The 27,794-nt window shown below is 34.4% G+C and overlaps 1 protein-coding gene across 1 annotated transcript in view; it reads left to right on the forward strand.

Annotated features, from left to right (window-relative positions):
* LOC150086439 (hepatocyte growth factor-regulated tyrosine kinase substrate-like) overlaps positions 1 to 27,794 on the forward strand; it is an 81,684-nt gene that overhangs the window by 12,789 nt on the left and 41,101 nt on the right. The window contains exons 2-6 of the mRNA XM_090372581.1: positions 1,116 to 1,200; positions 11,642 to 11,717; positions 12,965 to 13,057; positions 19,852 to 19,975; positions 26,516 to 26,637. Coding sequence (XP_090228707.1) covers positions 1,116 to 1,200; positions 11,642 to 11,717; positions 12,965 to 13,057; positions 19,852 to 19,975; positions 26,516 to 26,637 — 500 coding nt within the window. The remainder of the gene's footprint in view (positions 1 to 1,115; positions 1,201 to 11,641; positions 11,718 to 12,964; positions 13,058 to 19,851; positions 19,976 to 26,515; positions 26,638 to 27,794) is intronic.

The following is a 27,794-nucleotide window of genomic DNA, read 5'->3' on the forward strand; positions in this document are numbered from 1 at the left end:
CCAATAATGAAGTTATGTTTATTGACAGAACCATTTATCCGGCAACCCAAAGGTCGCGGGTTCGATTCCCGCCTCGGGCTTGGATCAAATTACTGCAAAAACCTTGGGAGGTGCAATATGGCCACAGAAGCCGATGCGCCAACAACTACCAAATAAAAAAAAAAAAAAAAGAACCATTTATGCAAAAGCGAGTTCATTGGACAACCATAGACTATGAACAAAGGCTTCATCATGATCCATTTGAGTTAGTATTTCTTGACAAAAATTTTTACAGGTTAGGAGATAGCAGGGTTTTAATTCTTGCAGTACTTCACCTTGTATGGATGGAAATTTGAGGCCTGGTGCAGTATTCACCATACTTTTCTATTGAATAAGTTCAACAACAGTGCATGCTGATGTGCAGCATACACTTTGAATTCAATACGAGAGTGATCCTGACAGCTGTGATGTTTTTTGGTGTATGAATACTTCTTATTCCACGTGGAGGGTTCCTTTTGAGAGCAGAATCAGTTTCTTCAAAATTACATGCCCATGTTGTAATGGCATGAGCAGACAGTACAGGATCTTGAAGCTTAAGCTAAAGTGAATGTGAAGTAAATGTTGAGCCTCATAACTGCCATTGTTTTTGTAAAATGCCTTAACAGTGAAAACATGTTGTGCACCCCTCCGCCATTCCATGGTATGATGTGGACAAGAATATGTCTGGTGACACAGTCCTTCTCCTGATTTTTTTAAAATTTTCTGTTCCCCTGCCTAATTCTGTATAATTATTGTTGTGGAATTTTGATTTGGAATTGATATAGAATCAACATAATTATTGACATGGAATTTAGAATAAAATGTGATGTGAGAACTAGGGATTTTAAAATAATTTCTAATTAAAATTTTTATATAGATTGGATTGATTTCTTTGTTGATTATCATTTAAAAAAGTCAATAATTGACAATGTTTGATTGGCTAATTTAGAGAGAGATGTTATTAAAATAATTTTATATTTTATTTATTTTTGAAATAATGGCACAAAAATTTCTGGCATGCTCTTACAGACATTTTTGTGGCTTATAAAAAGTTATTATTTATTTTTTGATTGAAAACTGAATCATTAATATTATAGATCAAGCTACAAGTCATTTATTGCTAGAACCAGACTGGACAGCCATTGTGCAGATTTGGGATTCCATTCGACAGAAAGATGTGCAGTAAGTGTTACTGATGCTAACAGGAATTTTAATAAATTTTTGGGGCGAAGGTAAAGAAAGCCTGCACAAGAGCGACGAGAAACATCCGATAACTTACGCGGAAAATTAGTTTGCCGATACAGCACTCTAGCGCTTCTCACTCGGTAAACAGACGGTAGGTGTTATCGGTCTAGAGCAAAGTCGAGAACGATATACTGATTGACATGTAGGCGTGGCAAACGACGTGCTGATTGGTGCATGAACACAGCACACGATAACATCGGTTTAGTATCACTGTAGCAGCACTAATGGTAACTTGTCCTAATCGCACATGCCCTAACATTTACTGTAATGGTGAAAAAAGGTCAGGTTACCTCATCTTGAATCCCATGGGAGCTTGAACCTATCCCGAAATGGAGGGGGTAACCTAACCTTTTTTCTTTAGAATCCTGAGTGGACTAGCACATAAATTGTTTATTAATAAAATATAAATTTTTTTATTACTGTACTTTTATTTTTAAAGACACTCATGCAGATACACATGTATCATAACATCAATCAGCACCTTAATAGCTATTCAGTATATATATATATATATATATATATATATATATATATATATATATATATATATATATATATATATATATATATATATATACACAAAGAATCTTTCTTTCTTTTTCTATTATTTCCCAACCTAACGTTTAAGTTTAGGTTGCGAAATACAAGGAAACCTTTTCTTTTATTTCCTAACCTACCATTTAAGCTCAGGTTATGAAATGTAACGAAAAACAAAGAAACCTTTTCCTTTTTTCGTAACCAAACTTAAATCAATAATACAGTAAAAGCACTCAACTCCCAAAATCTGCTTTTAATAATGAGGGAAAAAAAAAAACACAATGAAGAACATAAAAATGAACAAAATGAAACTTTCTCAGAAAAAAATTCATGAGTACAAATCATACAGTTGGACCTGATTAGCTATTCGTAATTTGAGTAATAATATTGTGAAAAGTATCTTCATAATTTTTCCCATAAATTTGACGCCACATATATTTATTAATGTGACCCATCAACATATGTTTACAGCTGCCACTTACTCCTTTAGTTACACTTTTTAGTTTCTTCCAGTGGGCTTCGATATTATTCGTATGTGCTCCTGTATGTGGATCTACAAAATGTTCCTTGTTTCGCCGTTGAATGTTTGTACTTTTTTTCTAAGGCCATAATATGGCTATATGCACGCCATTCATCTGTTATGATGGTAGTATTTTTCTTCACTACTTCTTTTCTAATAATGCACAAAAGAGTTTTTGCTTTCTGATTTTTTATCAATTTCATGAAGACGAATTTAGATTCTCTTTCGAACACACCGAAAACCCAATTCTTCTTAGCAGTTAAATTTCGTCCTCTGTGATGTTTTGGTTTTACCAATACAGTTTCGTCTGCTTCTACAATTTTCCCTGATCCACCCAACTTAATGGGTTTTTTTATTAACTGCAATCTGCAAATATCTCTTAGTTTCTTATAAAACTTAATTGCTGTCACTTTCAAAATTTCCAGATGGAGTGCTGTCTTAGTTACTGGCGTGCACGTTGACCAAAAGTATATAATGTACATTATCTTTTTCAATGAAACTTTTGTATTTTCCATAAAACTATGTTTCAATAAAGAAACTCGTGAACATTTTTTGCAACGCCACAACTTTCCACATGACTCTGTTCGTGATTCAATTAGTTGAAAATAATCATTGCACTTAAAACAGTACAATTTCGGTCTTATCAATTTAGTTTTCATCAAAAAATCAAGCAACGTTTTATTTTCCTTACAAATTTCTTCCATCTTTAAAAGATTCATCGCTACTATTACCTGTTCATCATTCATTACAAAACTATTATGCACTGTTCTTTACTGGTAAATACACATCATAATGCCAACCAATGACTACACAGTAGCTTGTCGTCTGTTGTGCCCACCACCAATCATTTCATCGTTTGCCACGCCTACCCGTCAATCAATATATCCTTCTCAATTTCTGCTCCAGACCTAGCAGCGCTAGAGTGCCATATCGGGTAGCTAATTTTTCGCATAAGTTATCCATCGTTTCTCGTTGTTCTTGTGCAGGCTTTCTTTACTCAAGCCATTTTTGGTTTTAATCTGCTTAGCATAATTATTAATATTTAATTTTGTTGTCTACTCTAATCTGTGTGACTTAAAATCAAAGACTTTATAGTATACTTTATATTAATTTTATTATCTATATCAGTTATTATAAAAGTCTCCTTCCTCCCTCCATATATAACAGTCTAGGGCTTGCTACATTGGAGTTTAAAATGCATGGAACTGATATTCAGGCCTTATTTGGACTTAAGTGGAATAAACTTTGCTGAAATCTGGTTATTTAACAATAACCAGTTCCTCTGCTTGACACTTCATGATGGAGGGTCTTTTACTAACTCTGAGTATTACCCCACCCACCACCACCACCATGTGCAAGGCATGAAAAACTGCACCAAATACACTGGAGTTGACCAACCGGTGTAAACCAACTTAAGCAGGGAGTGAAGGGTAGCATCCACACCACACAGAGGAATGCCACCTTTCTTAACCATTCAGTATTAAGTAGTAGATTCAGCACAGAATTGAAGACACTTTCAAATTTAAAATTAATTCAACTTTTTCTCAATGTTGCCTTGTAGTTGTTAAGTAAGTAATTACTTGTGATGAAAATTGCCTGTTTGACTGTGACTGTCAATGGACAGTCAATGAAAAACACTCAAAAAGATAATTACTCAGGATCTTACACAGTTTGTTCATTTTCCTACCAGAATACCAGACATTCTTAACCACACACCCAACACCCTTCTTCTTTTTCTCATCAACAATCCTTCCAATACATCTTAATGTTAGTGGTCCTCTAGGTACTTCAGACAATTTGGTAATGGTTTATTCTATCATAGTGCCTCTCCCATAGCCTTAAATAAAGCTTCTGTCTCACAGCCATTCTCAACCTTGTGTTGCTTGGAATTACAAGGATGTGAATTAGGATGATCTGCATGATTTCTTTTTCTTTTCCTTGGTTGGATTAATTGGTTTTAAATCTGATCCTGGTGTTAGATTAGATCATGTAAGTGCAATTATTCTTGTAGGAATGAAAAATCTTTCATTTCACATTCCATAATAAAATCTCATCTTTTATGTTAACCTTGGTTTTCCAATAAGTGTGCTGAGGCTGTTTAAGATAACAAAGTAGCCTATTGCAGTTGGCTTGTATTGAAATCTCCAGCTCTATTTTCTGCCTACATCAAAACTCACAACAATTGTAAACAGTTACAAGGTGGCTATTAAATAACAAGACTGTTGCAGTAAAATAAATATAATGAAATATTTCATACCTTAAAAGCTATCCCTTTCAAAATAATTGCCTTGGGCTTTTATTACAGAAACATTTCTGGACATCTTCTGTGAGCCCATTTAACACTTTGGTCATTTTTTTCCTGAATATCTTTAATGGACTGAAAATGGCTTCTCTTAACTATCCTTTTCAGTTTAGGGAAGAGAAAAAAGTTACAAGGAGCTAGATCTGAAAAGTAGGGTGCATGTTCACACACAAGGATTTTTTTTTTTTTTTTTGGCAGAAACAGGTGAACAGAGAGCTGGTGCATTGTCTTGATGGAGCATTAAACCATCTTTCCACAATTCAGGTCTCTTCTTTTAATTTTTTCATGCAGCCTGGTCAGAACTTCAATGTAGTATGTTTGATTGACAGTCTGATTTGGTGGGGTGTATTCAGGTATAATAATTCCTTTAATATTGGAGAAAACAAGAAGCATGGTTAACTTTTTTTGATTTTGACATTAATTTTTTGGCCTGGGGATTGTTTTGTCTACCATTTTGACTTTGCCATTGACAGTCAAAGACAAAGAGGAAACTTTCATTGCAAGTAATTACTTATTTAACAAGTACTGGGCAATGTTGAGAAAAAGTTGTGAGTAAGGTTAAATTTGAAAGTGTCTGCAATTCTGCCCAGATATGATAGCAGAGAGTACATGCTGAGAGCCTTGTCAGTCAGTTCAGTCCTGAAGAGATTGTGTAAGGATCGTGGAGTAAAATTTTTTTCAACATGGTCTGTGCTTATTAACAGGAGAGACTGCTTCTACAGAGATGGGATACACTTAAATAGAAAGGGTGCAAGAATATTTGCTGATGCCATTGAACATCCCCGGGGGCTCACATCTGGTGAGTATGGGCTTGGCAAACCCAGGGTCCTGAGCTGGATATCATCATTCTTCTCTTTCTTGGTGGTTCCTTTCTACTTCTCTCTCTCTCTGTCTCTCTCTCAGGGTAACTCGGGAAATTTTTTTTTTGGCTGGTGCAGCATAAGCCTCAGGCTTCCTTGTACCATGTGGCTAATAATAATAATAATAATAATAAACTAACATGCAACAGCAGCCCAGAAAATAAGGTACCATCTTACTTACTTTATAAGTAAGATGGTACCTTACTTACTTACTTCATCATGAGATAAGAAAATACACTGGCTATGTTAGGGTAACTAAGAGGAAAAACAAGTGCATGTATACTTGCATGAATACCAAATCTAGGAACATGGTAAATAAATTTGATGTGCTGGTCAAGCCATCAATTGCAGACATTGTGGGGATATCAGAGATGTGGTGTCACTCAGTATAAGGGATGCAGAATTTGAATATGGGGAGTACAATATATACAGAAAGGACAGGAGGTGGGGTTATGCTCTTAGTTAAGAAGCACACAAAATGTAAGGCTGTGAATCCTGTTGACTTGGATAGCCAGTGCAATATTGAGTCAGTTTGGTGTGACATAAACACTGGGAAAACAGAAATTGCAGTAGAAGTGTGTTATAGGCCTACTGACTCTGATGAGTAAATCAGAATGTCTTATAATGGAGAATTTTAACTTTCCAGATTTTGACTGGAACTTGTGGGTTGGACAACACACTAGCATAACTTGTGGTTTTATTGGATTGTAACAGCATGTTAGAGAGACAAGAAGAGAAAGCAATACTCTTGATCTGATTATCTTATCGACAGTGATTCTTTATGCATTAAGAACCTGCATATTAAAAACCAGTAGGTGGCAGTGATCACAGTGTATTGATGTGGGATTTACTTAAAGATGCAACAACCATTAAGGGTAAAAGGGGAGGATTTTGTTTTTGTAAAGAAGACTACAGTGGTCTCTGACAGTTTCCAAATTCTACAATGGTCTCAGACAGTTTCCAAATTCTGTGTGGTGGGACTAGTTAATGATGTTACCAACAAATTCTGAATGGGAACCATTCGGGGGAAATAATCATAGAAGCTAATAAGCTTTTCATACTAACTATGAAATACTATTCAAATCTTAGATCTAAGTGGATGTTAGATGAACTATTAAAACACTTGGCAGAGAATAAAAATTCATGGGATGCATATAAATTATCAGGTGATACAGAAGCCTATGGTAGATATAAAATAGTCTGCAATCAATTCACAAAGCAGGTTAGGTAAGCCAAGGCAGATTACAAGAAGTCTCTGGTAAAGAATTCCAGGAAAAGCAACAAAGACTTTTTTTACTAATGTTAAGAGTAGAAGAAAGGGGTTGAATCATATTGGTCCACTTGATGTCGATAGTTTAGCTGTTAATGATCCTGCCCAGATTTCTGACAGGCTGAATAAATATTTTTCATCAACATTCACACATGAGCAATTCTTTAGGGAGGGGGTTGCTAGAGGTTTATTAAAATTGAACAGGGAGCTGAATGATTTTGTGATAAGTGAGAGGAAAGTGGAAGAAAGATTGATGTTATACATAAAAAAATGACACTTGGTGGTGGAGAAGCTATCTAATTATATTACGAGAGGCATCAAAAGAAGTAAGCAAATCCTTCACCATAATTATGCAAGCATCTTTGAATTCAGGTGAGGTCCCTGTGGATTGAAGATGTGTGAATGTATTCTCAATTCACAAAGGTGGATCAAAGTGTGACATGAGTAATTACAGGCCTCTTAGCTTAACTTCTGTTCCAGGGAAAATAATGGAGTCACCAGTTAAAAATGTAATGCAGAATTATATAGACATACATGAGTACAGTTAATACTTCAGTTAGAGCATGAGTTCGTAGCTCTTGGAGATCTTTTCTGACTAATTTGGTTGGATACCATGATGCAGTGACAAAGAAACTGAATGCAAAAAATTATTTTGATATCATGTACTGGATTTCAGGATTTCGTTTCATACTGTTGATTTCATTTGATACTGCTGCACATAAGAGTGCCACACAAATTAGAGAAATATGGCAGTAAGGGAAATTTGCTTCTATGGATAAAGGAATGTGTGAATGGGAGAAGTCAGATAGTGGTTATCAGTAGAGACTGCTTTTTATGGACTAATGTTTGTTGAGTCTCACAGGGCCCATGGTTATTTTCTGTATTTATTAATGATATTGATAAGGGTATATCAGGCTTAATGTCTGTGTTTTCAGATGATACAAAGGTTGGCACAATGGTTAATGTCAGTAATGAAAGTATGCTGCTGCAACAATTTCTAGAAAAATTATGCAAATGGCAGAGAAATCTCAGTTGAAGTTTAACATTGATAAAAACTGCATGTGGGTAGCAGAGTAATCCCAGAATAACATGTCAATGTGTCGTAATACACTCACGGTCTCATTGTAGTGGAAAATAAAAAGGATTTTGGGTAATTGTGCAGTCTGATATGTTCTCTGAACAGTGCAGACAGGCTGCCAGGATAGCTCATGGAGTTTTGTCAGTGATATACAGGAATTTTGCTAGTAGGGAAAAGGAGGTGATTATCCCATTGCATAAGGCAATGGTCAGACCACATCATGAGCACTGCACAGGTCTGTAGGCCTCATTTTAGGAAGGAGTAGAGTTGCTGGAATGGGTACCAAGAGGGTCAGAGAGATTGGTGAGGGAACAAAATTATGCTATTACCAAAGGCTTCATTTCTGCAAATTGTAGCATCTGGAGACTAGGTACCTGCAAGATGATCTGATTGATGTGTTTAAGGCTTTGAATGGTTTGAGCAAACTCAGTGCTGATGAGATTCTTTCTCTTGCGAATACTGTGCACATAAGGAGGCTAAAATTCACATTGAGAAAGGATACTTGTAGGTGTGGGAAAGCCTTCATCCATTGTTGTGGAAGCAGATAGTTTGAATAAATTCAAAGAAGAATTAGATAAATTATTGGTGGGAATGGATAGGTGAAATGGGATTTTTTTTTTTTTTTGGTTGATGCTGTATAAGCTTGCTTTCTTTCATCATTTTCCACTATTAATAATAATACTAATTACAGTAGTCAGAAAGTCTGGATCTTCAATTTTTTTTTGAAAACAGCTTCACAATCTTGGAGTTATATCATTCGTTGCTTTTCATTCAAAATTTTTGGCTCCATCTTGGCACGTGCACACACACTTTTCTCATGCCTAAATTTTCCTTTAAAATTTGCATAATTGTTTCTTTATCCTTATTGAGTTATGATGGAAACATTCTAATGCTTAAATAATGATCACTTCTAATGCTGATACTGGACAGCCTTCGTTCATTGTCTTCTACATTCTCTCTTCCTTCTAAAATATTTTATGCCATTCAAACATGTGAGCTCCTGACATAGCATCTTCCTCCTAAACTGGATGTAACAATTCATAACTTTCAGTTGGTGTTTTTTAGTTTTGTTAAAAATTTGAGGTTGAGTCATTGATCGAGTCTTATCTATCAATTTTCCGACAAACTGCAAAAATAAAGGTAAGGAAATCCTGTCTTACCGCAAAGCGAATGAGTGTGTTGGAACATCACTTGGCAGATAACTAGGAAAATACTCAAGGTTAACTGCTGTGCCTTTGTTGGATGCAACCACAACTTGTATTAATCAGTCCAAACTCAACTTTGAATATGCTAAAAGTGGGAAACTTGCTTTTTGTTCAAATGGTAGTCAAGAATTTCTCTTGCTAAAGCTATCGGCCACAAGTTCTGTCTGTGAAAACCTCTGTTACAAGCTGATGGTTTTATTGTGGCCTACACACAAAGCCAACTTAATAGTATCTTATATATATATTTTTAAAAAAAATTTTTTTTTTTCAACTCTTCTACTGACAAACTTGGTAAACCACTTCCTGTCTTACCCGGTTCACTCCACTCACTTGTGTGATTTTCTGACAGAGTAATGTTAGGAGAAATATGATCAATCTTAATGCCAAGAAAGCTTTAGTTTCTGATGGCATTTCTCCACTTGTTTTCAAAACTTGTGATTCTAAGTTTGCTCCTCCACCTTTTTAAATGTTCTAATTCCACTGATTTTTTTTCTTCTGCTTGGAAATTTTCTCATACTAGCCATTTCCTAAAAAGGATGACAAATCCCTTCCATACAATTATTGCCCCATTGCACTCACCTCTACTCTTTCCAAAACAACTGCCAACTATTAATATATCTCAAACCTTTCATCTGAAAAAATTAATGTCAATATGGATTGTGCCAGTTCACTAGCTTTGTTAATCATCTTTGGAAAAATTCAATAGGAAAATTTGGTGAACCTCAAGGTTGCTCTTGATATTTCCAAGGCTTTTGATTACGTTTAGCAGAAAGGTGTTTTAAACAATTTCCCATCTTTCAGCCTTTCAACTGTTTTTGCAATTGGGTATCCAGTTTTCTCTCTGAATACTCCTGCCAGAATGCTGTAGACAGAATTCTGTCTTTTACCTTCTCCTTTAATGCTGGTGTTTCCCAAGGTTTAGTTATTTTTCCCACTCTTTTCTTATTACATTTTATTGACTTTCCACTGACATAGTTTTGCTGATTATTGCACACTACATCATTCTACCTTCCAGTTCGAGAAACCTTTCCTTGCACAAACAGTCCCAATTTTTTGATTAGCTACTACTGCCCCCAATGCTTATCTTTGATGATACTCAGATTTCTAGACAAAATCACATATTTACATTAGGTATTACCCTTGGAATAAGTGTGTCACAAATATTGCTTCCTCTGTATGAAAAAAAAAACTATTTTCTTTTGTCTCAGAATTTCTTTTTTTCTAAACAATTACACTCTACAATCTGAAATCCATTCTACCATGGAATATTGATCCGACACCTTAGGTGGTGTCCTGTAACCTGGAAACTGCACTCAAGCTTCTGGACTCCATTCAGAAGAGGAAGATTAGGTTAGTTAAAGACCATCTCTTAGAAAGCTCTCATCTCTCAATCTCCTATGTTCAATTTCTGCTTTGTCTTTCTATAGTTTCTTCCATGGACATTGTTCTTTAGATTGGGCATCTGGAATTCCCCTGTTCTCTTACAATCAAATCCAGATGTGCTACAACCAATAAGCACCCATTCACTGTCTAACTCTAAACTCACAGAACTAACCTTTTCCATTCCTTATTTATCCTTTTCTGCTTTCTGGGACTACCTTCTTTCCCATGTGTTTTCCAAAAATTGCAACCTTCATAAATTCAAGTGTTTAAAGTATGTGTTTGCAAGTACATAAATGTTTTGTGAATAGCACCATGCACAGTACTGAGTACTATAGGTTCTTATACCTTTTTGTGTTTGTGGTGTTCATAAAAAAAAATAAATAATAATAATAGTTTAATATAGTAATTCAAACAAGTAAATAAATTAATGTTATAATATAATTATAATTTAATTATTTTTATGAAAACAAATGTGCATTTCGTATTTGACCATAGGTGTCAAAATTTCTAGTTAAGCTTCTGGAAATGTGAATTACTCTACAGCGTGACAAGATTCCATCCTTTTAATGATGGCACTAGTTCACTCGCTTCTGGAATACTTGTGAGGGCAGTCTGTCCTGAAGAAGTGCTTCATGTTTTGTAGAGTATTTTTAGCTGTTGTGTGGTTGCTACTAGTTGTTAAATTTTGTGGTGTCATCATATTGTCCGATATACTTGGAGGATGTAGTTTACAAAATTTTCTGTCTGGCTTCCTGTGATGGTACTTGTCACTGCATTTGTTTAAACTTGTCACTGCTTTTGTTGTCTAAATTTTTTTTAAGGTCTTTGGTGTTTAGGATCATAATTATATCCTTAAACTACTGGTTCTTTTTCATATTAGCTGATAATCTTATATCTATTAGGTTTCAACACTAATTGGAAGTTTCTTTGGACATTCAGTAATTGGTAACTAAATTGAAAACATTCAGATGGTTGAATATGTTATAACCATAGACAATGCTTAAACTGGTAAATATTAATAACTGGAGCATTGATATTTGGAAATGAAATAAGGTTAAATTTTTTTATTTTTGTCTATAGTTTATCTATACATGCAAATAATTGCTCTCTTTTTCCACTTAAGTGTATGATGGGGTGGACTTGGTACTAGCTTATTTGTATTAATGTTTTTATTCAAGTAAGTTTTAAATATTTAAAATTATCTAGAGTTTTGTATTTTACAGAGCAAAGTATGCTGTTACTGCAATTAAAAAGAAATTCTTTGATCCAAATCCCCATGTAGCCTTCTTTGCATTACAGGTGAGAAATTTTTTTTTTTATATTACTAATAAGATACATTTTAGACATTTCTATTAAAAATTTCTAAATCTGATAACTTGTTAATTTGCCAGTAAAGGTGGAAATTGCATTAAGAATCTGCAGGTAAAAGACCCTCTGGTTGCCAGTGATCACAGTATGCTGATGTGGGATATACTTAAAGACTGTCAAGGGTAAAGGGAAGGGTTTTTTCTTTTGTAAGAGTGACCTACAGTGGTCTCAGACAGGTTTTAAATTCATTCTGTACAGTGGGACCATATAATGTTACAAACTGCAAATTCTGAATGGGACACCTTCAGGAAAGTAATCATAGAAGCTACTGGGCTTTTCATGCCAACTAAGAAATACCATTCCAGGCTTAGACAAAAATGGATGTCAGATGAACTGATGACACTTGTAGCAGAGAAGAAAAATGCATGGGATGCATATAAATTATCAGGTGATACATACTAGATATAAACTAGTCTGTAATCAAGTCACAAAGGAGGTTAGGCAAGTTAAATCAGATTGCAAGAAGTCTCTGCCCAAGAATGCTAAGAAAAGCAGCAAAGACTTTTTTTACTTATATTAAGAGTAGAAGGAATGGGTTAAATCACATTGGTTCACTTGATGTCATTGTTTAATTGTTGATGTACTGCTCATGTTACTAACAAACTGAACAGTATTTTGCATACTCATTCACTAATGAGGAGTTATTTAGGGTGGAGAATGCCACAAAGTTCATCAAAATCTAACGGATCTAAATGATTTTGTGATAAGTGAGAGGAAAGTGGAAGATAAATTTTTGAAGCTTAGTATAAAAAAAGACACCTAGGGTGGATGAGATCTATCCATTTATATTAAGGGAAGCTGCAGAGAGGGGTAAGCAAACCTTTAGTTATAATTATGAGAGCAACTTTGGATTCAGGGGAGGTCCCTATGACTGGGCATATGCAAATATATATTCATGTCATCTTTTGTCCCTCAGTTTGCAAAGGGTGGATCAAAAGGTGACATCAGTAATTACAGACCTGTTAGCTTAACTTCTGTTCCAAGGAAAGTAATGGAGTCTCTGGTTAAAGAGGTAATGCAGGACTATCTAGACAAAAACTTTTTTCTCAGTACAATACAGGTCTGGAAAAACCCCCATTTCATTATTTTTAACACCATTGTTTTATTGAGTTTTTATTAAATTCACTTGCTTAACTTCATTATATATTGTATACAAAGTTATTGCTTTTATTTGCAAGGTACTTGAATCAGTGGTCAAAAATTGTGGATCACCTATCCACCAAGAGGTAGCCACTAAAGCTTATATGGAAGATTTAAGAGAACTCTTAAAGGTAATGTTTTCACTTTCTTTTAAACAAACAAACAAACAAACAAATTGTCCTGAAATGCTTTAAAAAATTTCTAATAGTAGTATTAATGAAAGTTAGTAATAATTTATATGCAAAATATATTTCTGGGGTTCTATCAGTATTAACACATACAGATATATGCCTGTATAAAAATTATTACTGAAATTGGCCCTGGTTACCAATAATGGTAGGCTTTAACTTTTTGCTCTTATCCATGTTAGCTGCTTCTGCTCTCTCTTTGTGAATGAACAGAGGAAGCTTGAATGAATCTTTATAAAGAAGGCCAATCTCATCCAAGTTGATGATTAAGCTTCACACCAGCCAGAAGATAGATAAATTCAATACTGTAACTAAAAACACTTTATTTAAAATAAGTATAAAATAAATATATATATGCTGCTGAGGAAGGAGACTGCTGCCTCCGAAAGCTACAGAAAATTTTATTGCTTTTAATTTCTATTTTTAGTATATTTTATCAGTGTTATTTATATTTTTATTGTAAATATATATTTATTTTATACTTATTTTAAATAAAATGTTTTTAGTTACAGTACTGAATTTATCTATCTTCTGGCTGGTGTGAAGCTTAATCATCAACATGAATTGTCCCAGCCTTGTAGGCCTATTTAAAGATAATCTCATCCAAAATACAAGTATCATAATCTGTAGTCTGAATATTGGAATGGATGTCTCATCTCTCATATATTTGTCATGGTATTATATATCAAATGTGCTTCACCAGAAATGTTTTCAAATAAAGTCATATTAGAAATGGTCTACCTAGTGGTTGGTAGTTTTTAAGGTGCACATTTCTTACTTTACAGCAAATTCTAATGCTGTCTCTATATGATGTGAACAATACTGTATATTGGAAGCTTGCTTACTCATGTTTCTTTCAGCTAGGCTAATGCTTTTCTAATGAATTTCGCTTGAAAGTAAATGCTAATGCATTTCGCTTTGCTAAAATTATAATTTCATGGTCTTTTGTTTTTTAGTGGCCTTCCTATCACTCCAAAAATACCTTTCATTAATGAAAAGATACTATATAACAGTGGTATTCTTATATACCATACAAATTTATCTATTCATTAGCATATGAGGTGTTGGATAATTAGTAGAAGAGACTTTAGATAATTCTTATTCTCAATTAGCAACTAATAATAGTTTCACATATTTAGTGAAATGCTTTGCAGCACTAATATTTGTTAAATGGTCATTACAGTTATATTTTGCAGTAGCTGTTAATATATAGTAATATGGCTGCTTTCTCCATTTTACTTCTCCAATTTCTAAGCTGTAGGAGTGAGTTATTATAATTTCTTTTTGTGGGGTGTTGTTCTTCAGGTGATTAATCATATTATTAATGTTGTTCAGCTTGCAATGTATTTTATAAATGATGAAATAGCATCACATGGATTTAAACTGTATTGCATTGTTTATCTAGTGGAAATTAAGTTAAACCATGAAAAAAAAAAAAAAAAAAAAAAAACTGAATTAGTATTAGTAATGGCAAATGATGCAAGAAAGCAAGCAAAAAAAAAAAAAAAATCTACTTGCCTCACCTGTGCATCCCTCCAGTAGTTTGTCTAGTTCGTCCTTGAATCTGTTCAAGGATGAACAGATTATAAGTGCCAGGTTGCAGAATTTTGTGCTCGTGGAAATGGATGTTTTTTTTGGAAATTTTTACCACCTTTTTGATTAATTAACATATTAAATTGTGTTTTACAAATAGTTTAAATAGTCTTTGTCACATTCATTAGCTTATTTTTAAATCTAGCTAGTGATTTTGTAAGTTAAGACTTAATATTCATATTCTGTTGTATCGGTGTTTTGTGTGAATATCGTAGCATGTAACGAGAATAGTGCAGAGGAATAGTAGGGTTTTAATTGTGATAAATAAGTAGATCAAAAGTTCTAATCACTTGTTGGTTGTCTTTTTTTTGTGTTTAGCTAAGCAATTTTTTTACTATTTAGCAAGAATATAACTAATTTAACATTGCAATTGTTAAGGTATAGCGTAGCATATATCTTTAACTTGATAGCTTAAGGTATAATGTAAAACTAGATAGCATAATACATATCACAGCGTTTAGGAATCTATTAGCTTAGCTTAGTGTAGTGTTGTCAGTTAATCAATTAAATTGCATTTAAACAAAAATCATGCCCCAGACTAGAGCAGCAAAGCAACCGGCACAAAGTAGTGAGAATGCTGTGGCTAGGGGGAGAACCAAAGGGGTAATTCTCCAATCCATCACAGCCTAAAAAATGTGAAACATGAAATGTGTGCAGACATTTCTGGAACAGGACATGATCCAGCCAAGGAGGATGTCTTTGTGTGTGCTAGTTGCAGAGAGTGAAGAAATTAGATGCCAACTCAGCATTCTGATGGGTGTTTGAGAGTTTGAACAGTAAGCAGACAACATAGCGGCAAGGCAGAATGCACTCGACCCAGTGGAGTTAGTTATTGTCGGTGGCTCTATTGTCACGGAAATGGGAAATATGTGCAAGAAGGGATAGGTGGAACAGGGTATGTCTATCAGGAACAAAAGCAGATGACATTGTAGAGCGGATATTCATCTTTTAAAGGCACAAAGGTGACATTGTTGTACATGTTGACACTAATGATATTAAGAATAAGAGATCAGAGGACTTGCTTAGCAAGTACGGGGCAATGTTGGAAAAGGCACCTCCATAGCCAGGTGGGCAGGAGCAGCAGTACGTAGCACACACTTCTTGATTAGACCGGAGTTTGAGCCATGATCACCAAATACGAAGGATGCGGAAAGGTCAAGGAATGACCACTGCATATCCCCGGAGCAATATGGCCTTAGTTGCTAATGCTCCTAAAAACCAAAATAACAAACACAATGTTGGAAAAAGTCATGAGCTAGAATTAAATTTGTTGAAATGTCTACAATTCGGCCCAGACACAATAGGAGGGAGTGTATCTTGAGATCCTTGTTGTCAATTTGGCCCTGGAGAGAATGTGTAAGACTCGTGGGGTAGAATTTTTCTCAGCATGGTCTGTGCTTGCAAGCAGGAGAGACTGTTTTTACAGGGAAGGGATACACTTGATTAGAAGGGGTGCAAGAATATTTGCTGAATGCTATTGAAGCAGTATAGGTGGGTTGGAAAACTGTTAGCTTGGGCAGCTACACAGACTAATGGCTTAACTAGACCTGCAGCAGAGATGAAAGTGATTTTTTCATTGCTACTATTGGTACACGCAGCAACCTGGAAAGCAAGGTGTCTGGGATTTCTGGCCCTGCTGTAGGTCATCATGGAACAAATGAATACATGGGCTGTGTTAGGGTAACTTAGAGTAAGAATACATTCACACATGAGGAATTCTTTAGGGAAGGGGATGCCAGAAGTTTATCAAACTCTTAACGAGAAGCTAAATGACTTTATGATAACTGAAAGGAAAGTGAAGGAGAAATTGGTGAGAATGGACATAATAAAAGGCACCTAGAGCAGATAGAATCTATCCAAATATATTAAGGGAGATAAGCAAACCCTTAGCCATAATTATGAGAGCATCCTCGGATTCAGGGGAGATCCCTATAGACTGAAGAAATCCCTGTTCATAAAGGGGGATCAAAAGGCAAGAGTTATTATGGACCTGTTAGCTTAACATCTGTTCTAGGGAAAATAATGGAATTACTGGTTAAAGAATTAATGCAGGACCATTTGGACAGGCATACAATTATACTGCAGTTACAGTATGGATTTGTTAAAGGGTGGTGTTGTCTAACCAATCTGATAGGTTACTATGATGCAGTGACCAAGGAACTGGATGCAAAAAATAATTTTGACTTTATATACTTGGATTTCAGGAAGGCTTTTGATAATGTGGCCCATAAAAGACTGCTGTACAGACTGGAGCAATGTGACATTAAGGGCAAGTTACTGCTATGGATAAAGGGATGGTTAAGTTGAAGAAGATGGAGAGTGGTTATCAATGGGCACTGCTCTTCATGGACTAATGTTATTAGTGGAGTTCTGTGTTCCTTATTGTTTTTAATATTTATTAATGATACTGATGAAGATATATCAGGCTTAATGTTAAAGTTTTAGCAGATGATACAAAGTTTGGCAGGGTGTTTAACGACAGTCATAAGCTACTGCAACAAGATCTAGAAAAACTGGGTCGATGGCCAAGAAAAGACAGTTGAAGTTTAACATTGACTAATGCAAGGTACTGCACATGTGTAGCAGTAACTCCAGTGTAACTTATCAACAATGTGGTACCTACACTCAGGGTGGTGGAGAATGAATAGAACCTGGGAGTTATTGTGCAGCCAAATATGAAGTTTTCTGAGCAGTGCAGGCAGGCTGCTAGAACAGCTCTTGGGATCTTGTTAATGCTATACAGGAATTTTACTAGCAGGGATAAGGAGGTGATTATCCCTTTGTACAAGCCTATGGTTAGTTTGCAACTTGAGTATTGTATACAGGTCTGGAGGCCTCAGTTTAGGATGTGGATCTGCCTGAATGTGGTGGAGGACAACCAGATTGTTGAAGGGAACAAAAGGATGCTTTTACCCAGATTCTTTTACCCTTTCACTTTTACAAATTGCAGCATCTGGAGACTAGGCACTTGTGGGGAGATCTGATTCATGTGTTTAAGGCCTTGAATGGAGTGAGTAAGCTAAATGTTAATGCATTCTTCCTCTTTCTGAGGGGGCATAAATAAAAGTTGAGGAAGGATGGTTTTGCTTGGTAGATGTGCAAAAGTTTGCCTTCAGTCAGCAGTTGGTTGATTGTTGGAACAGGCTTCCATTTGTTGTTCTGGAAGTGAATGGGTTGAATAAATTCACGGGAGAACTAGACAAATTCTTGGAGGGGACAGATGAGTGAACTGTTATTTATTTTTTTGGGCTGATGCTATATAAGCTTGCTTTCTTGTATCATATGCCATTATTACTACTACTATAACAGATGGAAGTTTCATATATAATGAAACCTAATTTATATGTGTATATATATATATATATATATATACACACACACACACAGTCTCTCAATTTTCCAGGATAGATGGTAAAAAAAAATTCCCAGATAATCGATTTCCCAGTTAATCCAAAAATACAGCAAGTCCCCGACATAAGTAAGAGATATTTTTCAGGACTTCTTACGTAACTCGGAATGACAAATAAAATATTGTTACTATATCCCCGATATGCCAAAATTAGAAAAACCGTATAACATCCTCAGAATGAAAAAAAATAGTTATACATTTTTAATTGCTTCAATTAAAAACTTTATCTGGGGATGGCAGTGTAGTAGCCAGGTGGCACATAAGAAAAGAAAACATAAAAGGAAGAAAAAACGCTTGTTAGTACTGTAAAAACTGATATGGTTTCATAGCTTTGGTTGTTATAGTTGACTTCATTGGTACCAATCCCTTCACCGCTCATCTTTCTCCTTTATTATTGTGTTCACCGTTGCCACTTCAAATCTGAATTCCCCGTGATACTTGTTAATGTTTGGCCATTTTCATACATCGTTATTATTTTAATTTTCTGATCCAACTCAAACGCTTTCCTTTTCTTGATAGATTTACTAGTAACGTTGTCACTTATTCTCTTAGTCAGCACCATGATAACAATCAAAATTAAATTTTCTGAAAAGAACCTCACAGGATTAAGGCGAAAACTCACTATCATCACCGCACGCAAGCTCACATTTTACTAAAGCACATTTCTGGAGGTCACTACCATAAAACAATTTGCGCATTCTGGGTTACTGGGCTTTTCTGTTACTGCAATTTGTTATAAATGGGTAGTAAACTCAATTTTATTGCATTTGCGATAATACCGATGGTTGGAATTCTGTGGGTTTTTAAGTTACAGTATTATAGTGAAATGTGTGTCCCCTTCACTGAAATCTTCAGTCATATAAAAAAAATATATAAATAATGTAAGTCGGGGACTTACTGTATCGAAAAATATTCAGCAGCCTACATAAAAAGTATGGCGATAGATAAAAAAAATGAAAAACTTACCACGTACTACTCGTGTGTCCGATACAATGCTTCCCTTTATTTTTTACAATGTAGATTTTAAATCGAATAGCTTCCCTTTATTTTTTTACAGTGTCATGTATGGTTTGGTCACCAACATTATAATGGTTCATTAGAGATTTACCGGATGCACCGTTTACATAAATAACAAAACAAAATTTGCCTTTTGTGCTGACTGAACACAACAAGTGATCTCCCAATGACAACTTATAACGCCACTTCTTGTCGCTTATTTACGACTCGCAAAACATCTGTTTATACCTATTCTAGTTATTTCTTGAATTTGATGATTTCTGGTTGATTTTTTTTTTTTTTTTTTTTAATTTATATATATAAAAATTGTGTATGTATATATATATATATATATATATATATATATATATTATACACAATTTTTTTTAAATTATATATTTAAATATGTTTATAGTTCATAGCATTTTTTTATTGACATTTGTTACTGAAAACAGTTCTCTTCAAATTTAAACAAGTCATATTTAGTAATAATTTTTAAAGATAATTTTTTCCTGTTTGTAATAAATTGTAAGAGATAATCATTATTCCTCAACTTATGTTATAAATGTAAGTTGGGGAATATAAAATTATGAAGTAATGGTCAAAACAGTACTTAATAAAAATTTGATTTGCTAATGAAGATAATTTAACTCCATAAAGATTGAACTTGTATGGTTGAACTACTCAGATTTTTGCTGAAGTGGTGAATGTCATCTTACATTACACATGATATTTTCAGAATACAACTCATGAGAATCTGAAGAACAAAATAATTGAATTAATTCAAGCATGGGCTCATGCATTTCGTAATAAGCCTAATTACCGAGCAGTTCAGGATGTTATGCATCTGCTAAAAGCGGAAGGTATGGAATTACTTATTTTTTACATCTGTTTAATGATATAATTTGTTAAATAAAAGATCACAAAAAATAAGACCAGCCAGTACCTTTTTTTTTTTTTTGTTTTAATTCCTTTTCCTTTTAGGAAAATATTTTGTTACTGTGTTTTTTTCTGACAAAAATGATTTTAGCACAAGTATGATATTATTTAAGTATGGAAGAAATGTAATACTAGTATATGTACCTGGCTGATTCTCTCTTCCCCCTCAACACATTGCTCTCAGGGAATCTATATTTTTAAAACTACAAAATTTGCAGTATTTATTTATTTATTTTTTCATATTTTTGTGCATATCCATAAAATATTTGAAATTTAAACAATATCAGTTTGAAATTTTTACCATAGCATATTAAAACAGAATTCATTAAGATTAGTATAGTCCATTCCGGTTATTTGGGACACATCGGGGCTAGTGCATTTTGGCCCGATTAAGCGGCTGCCCCAATTATCCGAAGTTTTACATAAATAGTTAACAGTACAATGCACCCCCCCCTTTACAATTGGTTCACTATACAATCAAATCACGTTACGATGAACTCAACATAGTAAAGTACCGTTCACTATATGATTTGCAATAAGCGCCAGTCATTGATCACGTTTGTGAATTGAATTTTAATTCTATTAAACAGCGATTCTAATTAGGGAAAATAGGAGGAATATTATCCACAGGCTATAAAAGCAAAGATATATTAAGCACAAATTTACCCTTTATTACCTTACCAATTAAAAAATTAAATGATACGTGATAATCAGAATAATTAATACGTACTGTAATATGTACATACTAACTAGTTGATATTTCTGTTCACTGACATTTGTGGGTGGGGATTAAAATTTAAAATAGTAAAAAGATAAGCAATCAATAACAAAGAACACGGCACACACAAATTTGCAAGTAACATAATACATGCAAGTGAGAACGGAGTAGTGAGTTACAAAGATTTAAAAATAGGAATGAAGAGAATATCTGAAAATTAATTTTTTTATATGATTGAAGATTTCATGGAAGTGTAAACACATTTTACCATAATAACCCACAGAATTCCAGCTGTCGGTATTATTGCAAATTCAGTAAGATCGAATTTACTGTCCGTTTATGATAGATTTCACTAACAGAAAAGCCCAATAAACAGGTGACTGCTAATTGTTTTATGGTTGTGACCTCCAGAATTTCAACCGAACCACATGATACCATCAGAGACAATCGTAGAGTAATCTCCAGTGTTACGGTCTCCTGCCCCAGTTAAATGGCATGCTGTCTCAATTAAGCGAAGTAAACCCTGGCTATTTTCTCGATTGGTTTCTGTTTTTTAAGATTTGCCCCAAATAAACGGCTGCCCCAAATAACCGGAATCCACTGTATTACAATCAGTATTAGTTATATAATGCAAGGAAGCCACTGCTTGTATACCGGAGCTTAATGGCCAAAAAATGAAATAAAATAAATAATAATAATAAAAATTATTAATAATAAAATATAAATAAATCTATAAAAAAATAATCAATGTGTTTTCTTGTTACGCAGGTGAGGAGGAACACATAGGGATATAATAACCTTTTCTAGGAATATACCACTCTTTCAATTTCCCTGAGCCTCATCTATGTCCAGAGGCTTATTCCAGTAATTAATAACACACTGGCTGAAAGAAAACTTCTTACAATCCATTCTAAAGTTGTTTCCACAGAGTGACTAAATCGTAACAAGTAGAGCCACTTTGCAGATAAAGGTGTTTTTGGCTGTTCTCTTCATTGATCTCAGGACCCAATATTCTTAGCTAATGGTGGGTAGGCTTTCCCTTGAGCATATGTGTGTGACAAACTTAGAACTGCTAGCACCCATTAGTTCTTTTAGGATTCATAACAGTGCAGCAAGTGATTTGGTTCTGGTGTTTCTGAAATGCTGTTGAAAAGTGAACTGAGCATGCCAAGTCACTTAACATTTGAAACAAGAGAGGTTAATGAAGGCTAGAATTGATATTCTATTACTTCCAGAGATTCCCTCTAGAAATTTAATAGTTTTCTTGAGAATATTAGTGGTTTGTCATTCAGTACCAAATACCACTGAAATTCAAACCAAACTAGATACACAGCAAAATACCATTACAGTGACAGACAAAAAACTGCATCACCTTAAAAAAAGTAATATTTGTAGTGAAACATAAGATATTGTTTCATTACAGTCATTTTGGTTTGTTGCAAAGCAAAGGTATTGCATCAGACAGTAATAGAAAGGTATTGCATCAGACAGTAATTGAAAGGTATTGCATCAGCCGTTTTTATAAATATGGCATTGGAAGGGTATACATGCTTGTAAGATGTAGATCTTACAAATTAAAATATAAATATTTGTTTTGCTAAAATAAATCCAGGAAGGGCAATGGAAAGTGAGAATTAGCATTAATGCCCATGTATCAAGTTAAAGAAGTAAGTATTAAAATTGGATATTTAGTTTTAATGTAAATTTTGAAGTTTGAAGAAAACTGGATTTAATAATGGACAGTTTTAGGTGTGGGAATTAAAATAGTGGCTAAATGGAGACAAGAAATTCCGAGTAACATAAGAGAGCAAACAGGGGCAGCAGGACTAGGTAGAAGATGCCATTTAAGAACAGGCGAGAAAGGGTTGCTGAGGGCAAGAACAATAGGACCATAAAATGGGATTACAAAGTGTCTCTTTTGATCTAAGCCACCATTAGGAAATAAACTGGAAATGAGTGGACATCCAGTGTTTGCATCAAAAGGAAATGGCATCAGGGTGACTGATATTTGGCAAGTTGGCCATGTTTAGCAGAGAAAAGTATGAACACGAAAATGAGTGTTTTGGAGGTGACCGGCAACATGAAAGGGTTATACTGCCGTGTGAAAAAAATAAGAAATTTCTAGAGAAGGGTTGGTTTGTGCGCTAGGGAGACAGCTGTGGTGAGATGTTTAGCAAATAGGAAGGAATGAAAAAAATTAAACAGTATGGGGAGTGGTTGGAGTCCTTGGGGGAGGCACTCCAAACTTGAGGGAAAGAGTAAAGTTCGGGGGGAGTAATTTGAGCAAGTGTCCATTCTGTATCTGACTTCTCTGGCGCAGTATGGCCATAGTTGCCGATGCACCTAATAAATCCCTAAACAAGCAAACAAGTATCTGACTTCTCTGTGGTCAAGGGGAGAAAGTCGTGATGCGGGTTGAAGTAGATTTTTTGGTAGTCAGAGTTCACATCTCGTAGCAAGATGAAAAAGAAAAAAAAAATTTTTGTGCAAGAAAGAAAGCCTGGTTCAGCAGTGATAGGCAGTGTTTAAGGTTAAGGTAAACATGAGAGAAAGAAAGCCTGGTCCGGCATCGGAGGGCAGTGGTAAAGTTTTATGGTTAAGGCAAACGTGCAAGAAAGAAAGCCTGGTCTGGCATCAGACGGCAGTTTATAATGGCCAGTTGTGCAGATAGTGAGCCAAGAAGAGAAAGAAAGCCTGGTCCGGCATCGGAAGGCAGTGTGCCCAAGAAATGGAAGAAAGCCTGTCTGCCATGAAGGAAGCCTGAACGCAAGGAAATTGGAAGTAGTGGCCATTCCGGAACGTATCTGTTCCTGTTTTTTTTTTTATCAAATCCTGAACTCAAGGATGCATAACCTAGCTCTGTAAGGTGTTGAGTGATGTTCCTTTTAAAAAAAAGGAATATTCCTGTTGTATTAGGCAAGTTAGTTCTAAGGTTGAGATAATTTGTTATGAATGTTAAATGATTATGAAATAATGTAAGGGTGGTACAGGGATAATAGTAAAAAGGAATGAGTAAAGAAATTATATTTATAGGGGTAGTATTGTAAGGATAAGTTAACCTATATCATTAATTTAGCCAAGATAACATATCAGATGAGGTGTAAAGAGAAAAATTTTATTTATAGAGAAATCTCAAGAGTAGAGGGATGACTAAGATGATAACTAGAGAGTAATTAAGGTAGAATGAGTGATTTGTAGTAAATATTACTGATGTAAGAGGATACCAGTTGTAATAAATTTTGTGGGTTAAAAGCTGAGATCTAACAAAGTAATAAGAGTTGAAATGAGGTTTACTGATGATAGTGATAAAAATTGGTAATGGTAGAGAATGATTGAGAAATCATAGAGGATTCATATTGAGTAAGATACAACTGATACAAACTGATGTTAATAATTTTTAAATTGAGAATAGTTGAAAGACAGTGTATTGTACTAGTATGGTTCAAATATATGGAAATTGGTATGCTTGTTTGTATAATTATTTGTTTCTTTTATGTAAATGCTGTATATAATGTTTATTAAAGGTTGTAAATTTTTTTGTAAATGTCTCTTTAATCTTCTATTAACACCCGCTTTACACACCCTAGAATCTAGAGTTTTCTGTGAATTGCAGTCAGATTTGCATTTGTGACTTCAGTAGGGTGGAAGTGAATTGCAGTTAATAACATATTTTTAATAATTTTACCCCCCCCAACATGCTCATTAATATCCTGTTTTGCGGAGGTGTAAGTATGGCTCCATATGTTCAGTTGACACCAAGAAAAAAGTGTAGTTGTTGCTCTGTCCCAGGAAGGGCTTTCTACGTGTGCTATTGCTAATAAAATAGGCTGCGACCAATCAACAGTATCCCTGATGCTGAAATTAAAGTGTGAAACCAGTGATGTGAAGAGAAGCCCTGTATCGGGCCATAAGAGAGTGACTACGCCTCCTGAGATCAGTATTTGAAATGGCTATGCCTTCGTAGTCACCATGCTAATGCTCCTGATCTAAAACTGGACTTTGAGATGGCCTCTGGTGTTGAAACAAGTGCATGAACTATCCAAAGATGGCTTTTAGAATGTGGTCTGCATGACTGTCGGCCCAAGAAGAAGCCTTTGTTGCCCACAAATGAGGAAGAAGCGACTTGCTTGGGCTAAAATGCACGCTTCATGGACAAAAGAGCAATGGGACACCATCTTTTTTGATGAATCGAAATTCTACCTGCATGGCTCGGACGGGAAGCGATATGTCAGAAGATGAAAATCGGAGGCATACCATCCTGACCCAGACTGTAAATTCTCCACAGGTCAGCTGGTCTGGGGATGCATAACAAGCAAATGGGTGGAGAAAATTAAGTTTATTAACGGAACAGTGAATGCAGAACCTATGCTGCTATCTTGGAGTAGTGCCTGAAACCTGTTATTAGGGATCACACAGACTGCATTTTTCAACAGGACTCAGCACCTTGCCACACAGCAAAATTGGTAAGTTTTATGCTATTTAGATTTAATGATGAGTTTGTCTTCTTGTCTCACAAGGCTTAAAACATACTTACACCAATGTTTTCCCATGTTTCTCCCTTAAGGTGCAGTCTACCTGAGAAATGCTGGCATTTGTCAGACTGGCCAGGCAAGTGCAGATTTGAACCCTATTGAAAATTGCTGGTACATAATGTCGTCTGAAATTGCTCAGAAGAAGCCAAGTAAGATTCAGCTGCAGGAGAGCATTATAAGGGTGTGGTACTACAAAATTGGGCAACCGTATATCCAGATCGTTGCAAGGCTGTAATTGCAGTACATAATACTATTACGTTAACTTGTCATTTCAGTTTGTACACGTAAAAGCAATAAATTGTGTTTGGTTGTCATGTTTCCATTAATTACGCATTTTACCCTTTTGGAAAATATTTATGGCAGTTAGGTATATCAGGTGGAGTCTTTTTATTGGATTTCATTCACAGAGATATATATTCCATCTAACAAATGCATTTTGAACATTTCTGCAACCCACAATGCAGCACAAAACACATTATTTGCAAAATTGACAAGTGATGCTGTTTTTTGTCCGCCACTGTATGCATTTATTAATTATAACAAAACTTATACAGGTGCAATGACTAAAATCAAGAAACCTCAGCACCTGGTGATTGCTAGTTGTTGTATGATAACTCTAACCAGTCAGTATGTGTCAAAAATTCAAAGAATGTATAAAGGAGAATATCCACAGCAGTGCTGTCTACTTTTGATAATTTTTCTATGTGATTAACAACTCATTTCTTTTATTCTTATAAGAATAAAGGAAATCAGTTGTTAGTATCACCAGAAAGATATTTTATATAAGTAAATATCTTATCAGTTTTTGAGTTACTTACCAGTTTATCAGTTTTTAATACTTATCAGTATTAAAAATTGTTTCATCAGTATTTAAAGATGCCAATATTCAGAAAGATTATCACTAAACAAATTAAGTGAATTTGTTGATATTGAATATGCTATGTGGAAGGAAATATTACATTATTTAGATTTCAGTAAATTAACATATTTGCCAAGTTATGTGGATATAAGTGTTTATTTTTACTTTAATTACAATTAAATAACTCATTTTCTGTTCTTCACTCAACACAAATATCTCATTAGTATACAGACAGCTTTTAAATAATTGTCTGAATATGTGTGTTTGCTTCATTTGATATCATGCAGAGAAATAACTCTTTCGTTTTTAAGGTAGAAAACATATCCTTCAGATTTAGTATGCATTTTGTCTCTAGGTTACAAATTTCCTATTCTTAAAGAGAGCGATGCCATGTTTTTAGCAGACCAGGCACCAGATTGGGCAGATGGAGAGTGTTGCCACAGATGTCGTGTTCAGTTCACAGTCGTTCAGAGAAAAGTAAGCATTATCATTAAAATCAGCAATGTTTAAATTAACACTCCCTGCCAGTGCATGTGAAGTTCAAATGTATTGAGAAAATATAACCAACGTTTTAAAATCTTTGAATCGGATGAACAAGTTAAAAGTTCTAATCAGTTCTATTCAACATGATTTATTATTTTGAAATATTTTACACTTTTGTCAGCTTATTTGTTTTGAATTCTGATGTTGGCTGTGTTAACCTAATATAAACTGATTATGTATAAATTAAATTTTATATTCTTGTAAACCTTTAATAAATGCTTCTGTGTATATTTTTCTGTAATAATAAAATGCTCTCTGTAATAAGTATGGAGAAGTTTTTTATTATCTAATAACAGTAAACTATAAAATCTAGCACATTTTACAAAAAAAAAAAAAAAAATCAACATTTACAATCTGAAAATATTAAGAAAGTAATGCGACACTTGTAAACTATTGAATTTGTATTTAAGAATCAATGTAGAAAAGAGTGACACTTTTTTCTTTATAAGATGCTTACAGGACTCTCTTGTCCTTTCATCTATTTTTTTCAGCCATCTGGATTTAAATTGCATTGATAATGCAGTAGTCTTAATTCTCACAGCACAAAAAAAACTTTCCTTTTGCATTGAGTTGCCCTAATATGTTGTCTGTTTAGTGCAACACTAGGGCAACTCATTACAAAGGCATTTGTTTGTTTTGCTTGAGAATTAAGACCAATGCCTTACCATGCAATATAAATCCTGCTTGCAAAAAGGACAAGAGTAGTTATGAATATTCACAGATGTAAATAAATTCAGTTGAATTTATTTCATTTATACTTGGTTTTTGCTTAATATTCACTGAAATGTGCTCTTTTGAAACTGCACAACCATTTAGGTATGCCTCTCACAAAAATTCAGAAAATTTTAAAATCCAGTGCCTCTCAATCTCCAAGAGTACTTGATTTTACAGAGGTTATTGTATTTGAATGCTTCTGCTGAAATAACAACTCTTCTACTTTACTAGAAAGCATGACAGAAAAACTTTTAAAAGATTAAAAACTTAACTTCCATTATTTATGCCTTAATGCCATATTTAGGTTAACTTTATTCTATACTTTAGTATAAAATTTCTATATACTGATTTTTAAAATAAAATTAATCCTTACTTAA

Source organism: Mastigoproctus giganteus, chromosome 4 (genome assembly GCF_048544385.1).
Source record: "Mastigoproctus giganteus isolate SK-2022 chromosome 4, ASM4854438v1, whole genome shotgun sequence".
In the NCBI taxonomy this organism is placed as follows: Eukaryota; Metazoa; Arthropoda; class Arachnida; order Uropygi; family Thelyphonidae; genus Mastigoproctus; species Mastigoproctus giganteus.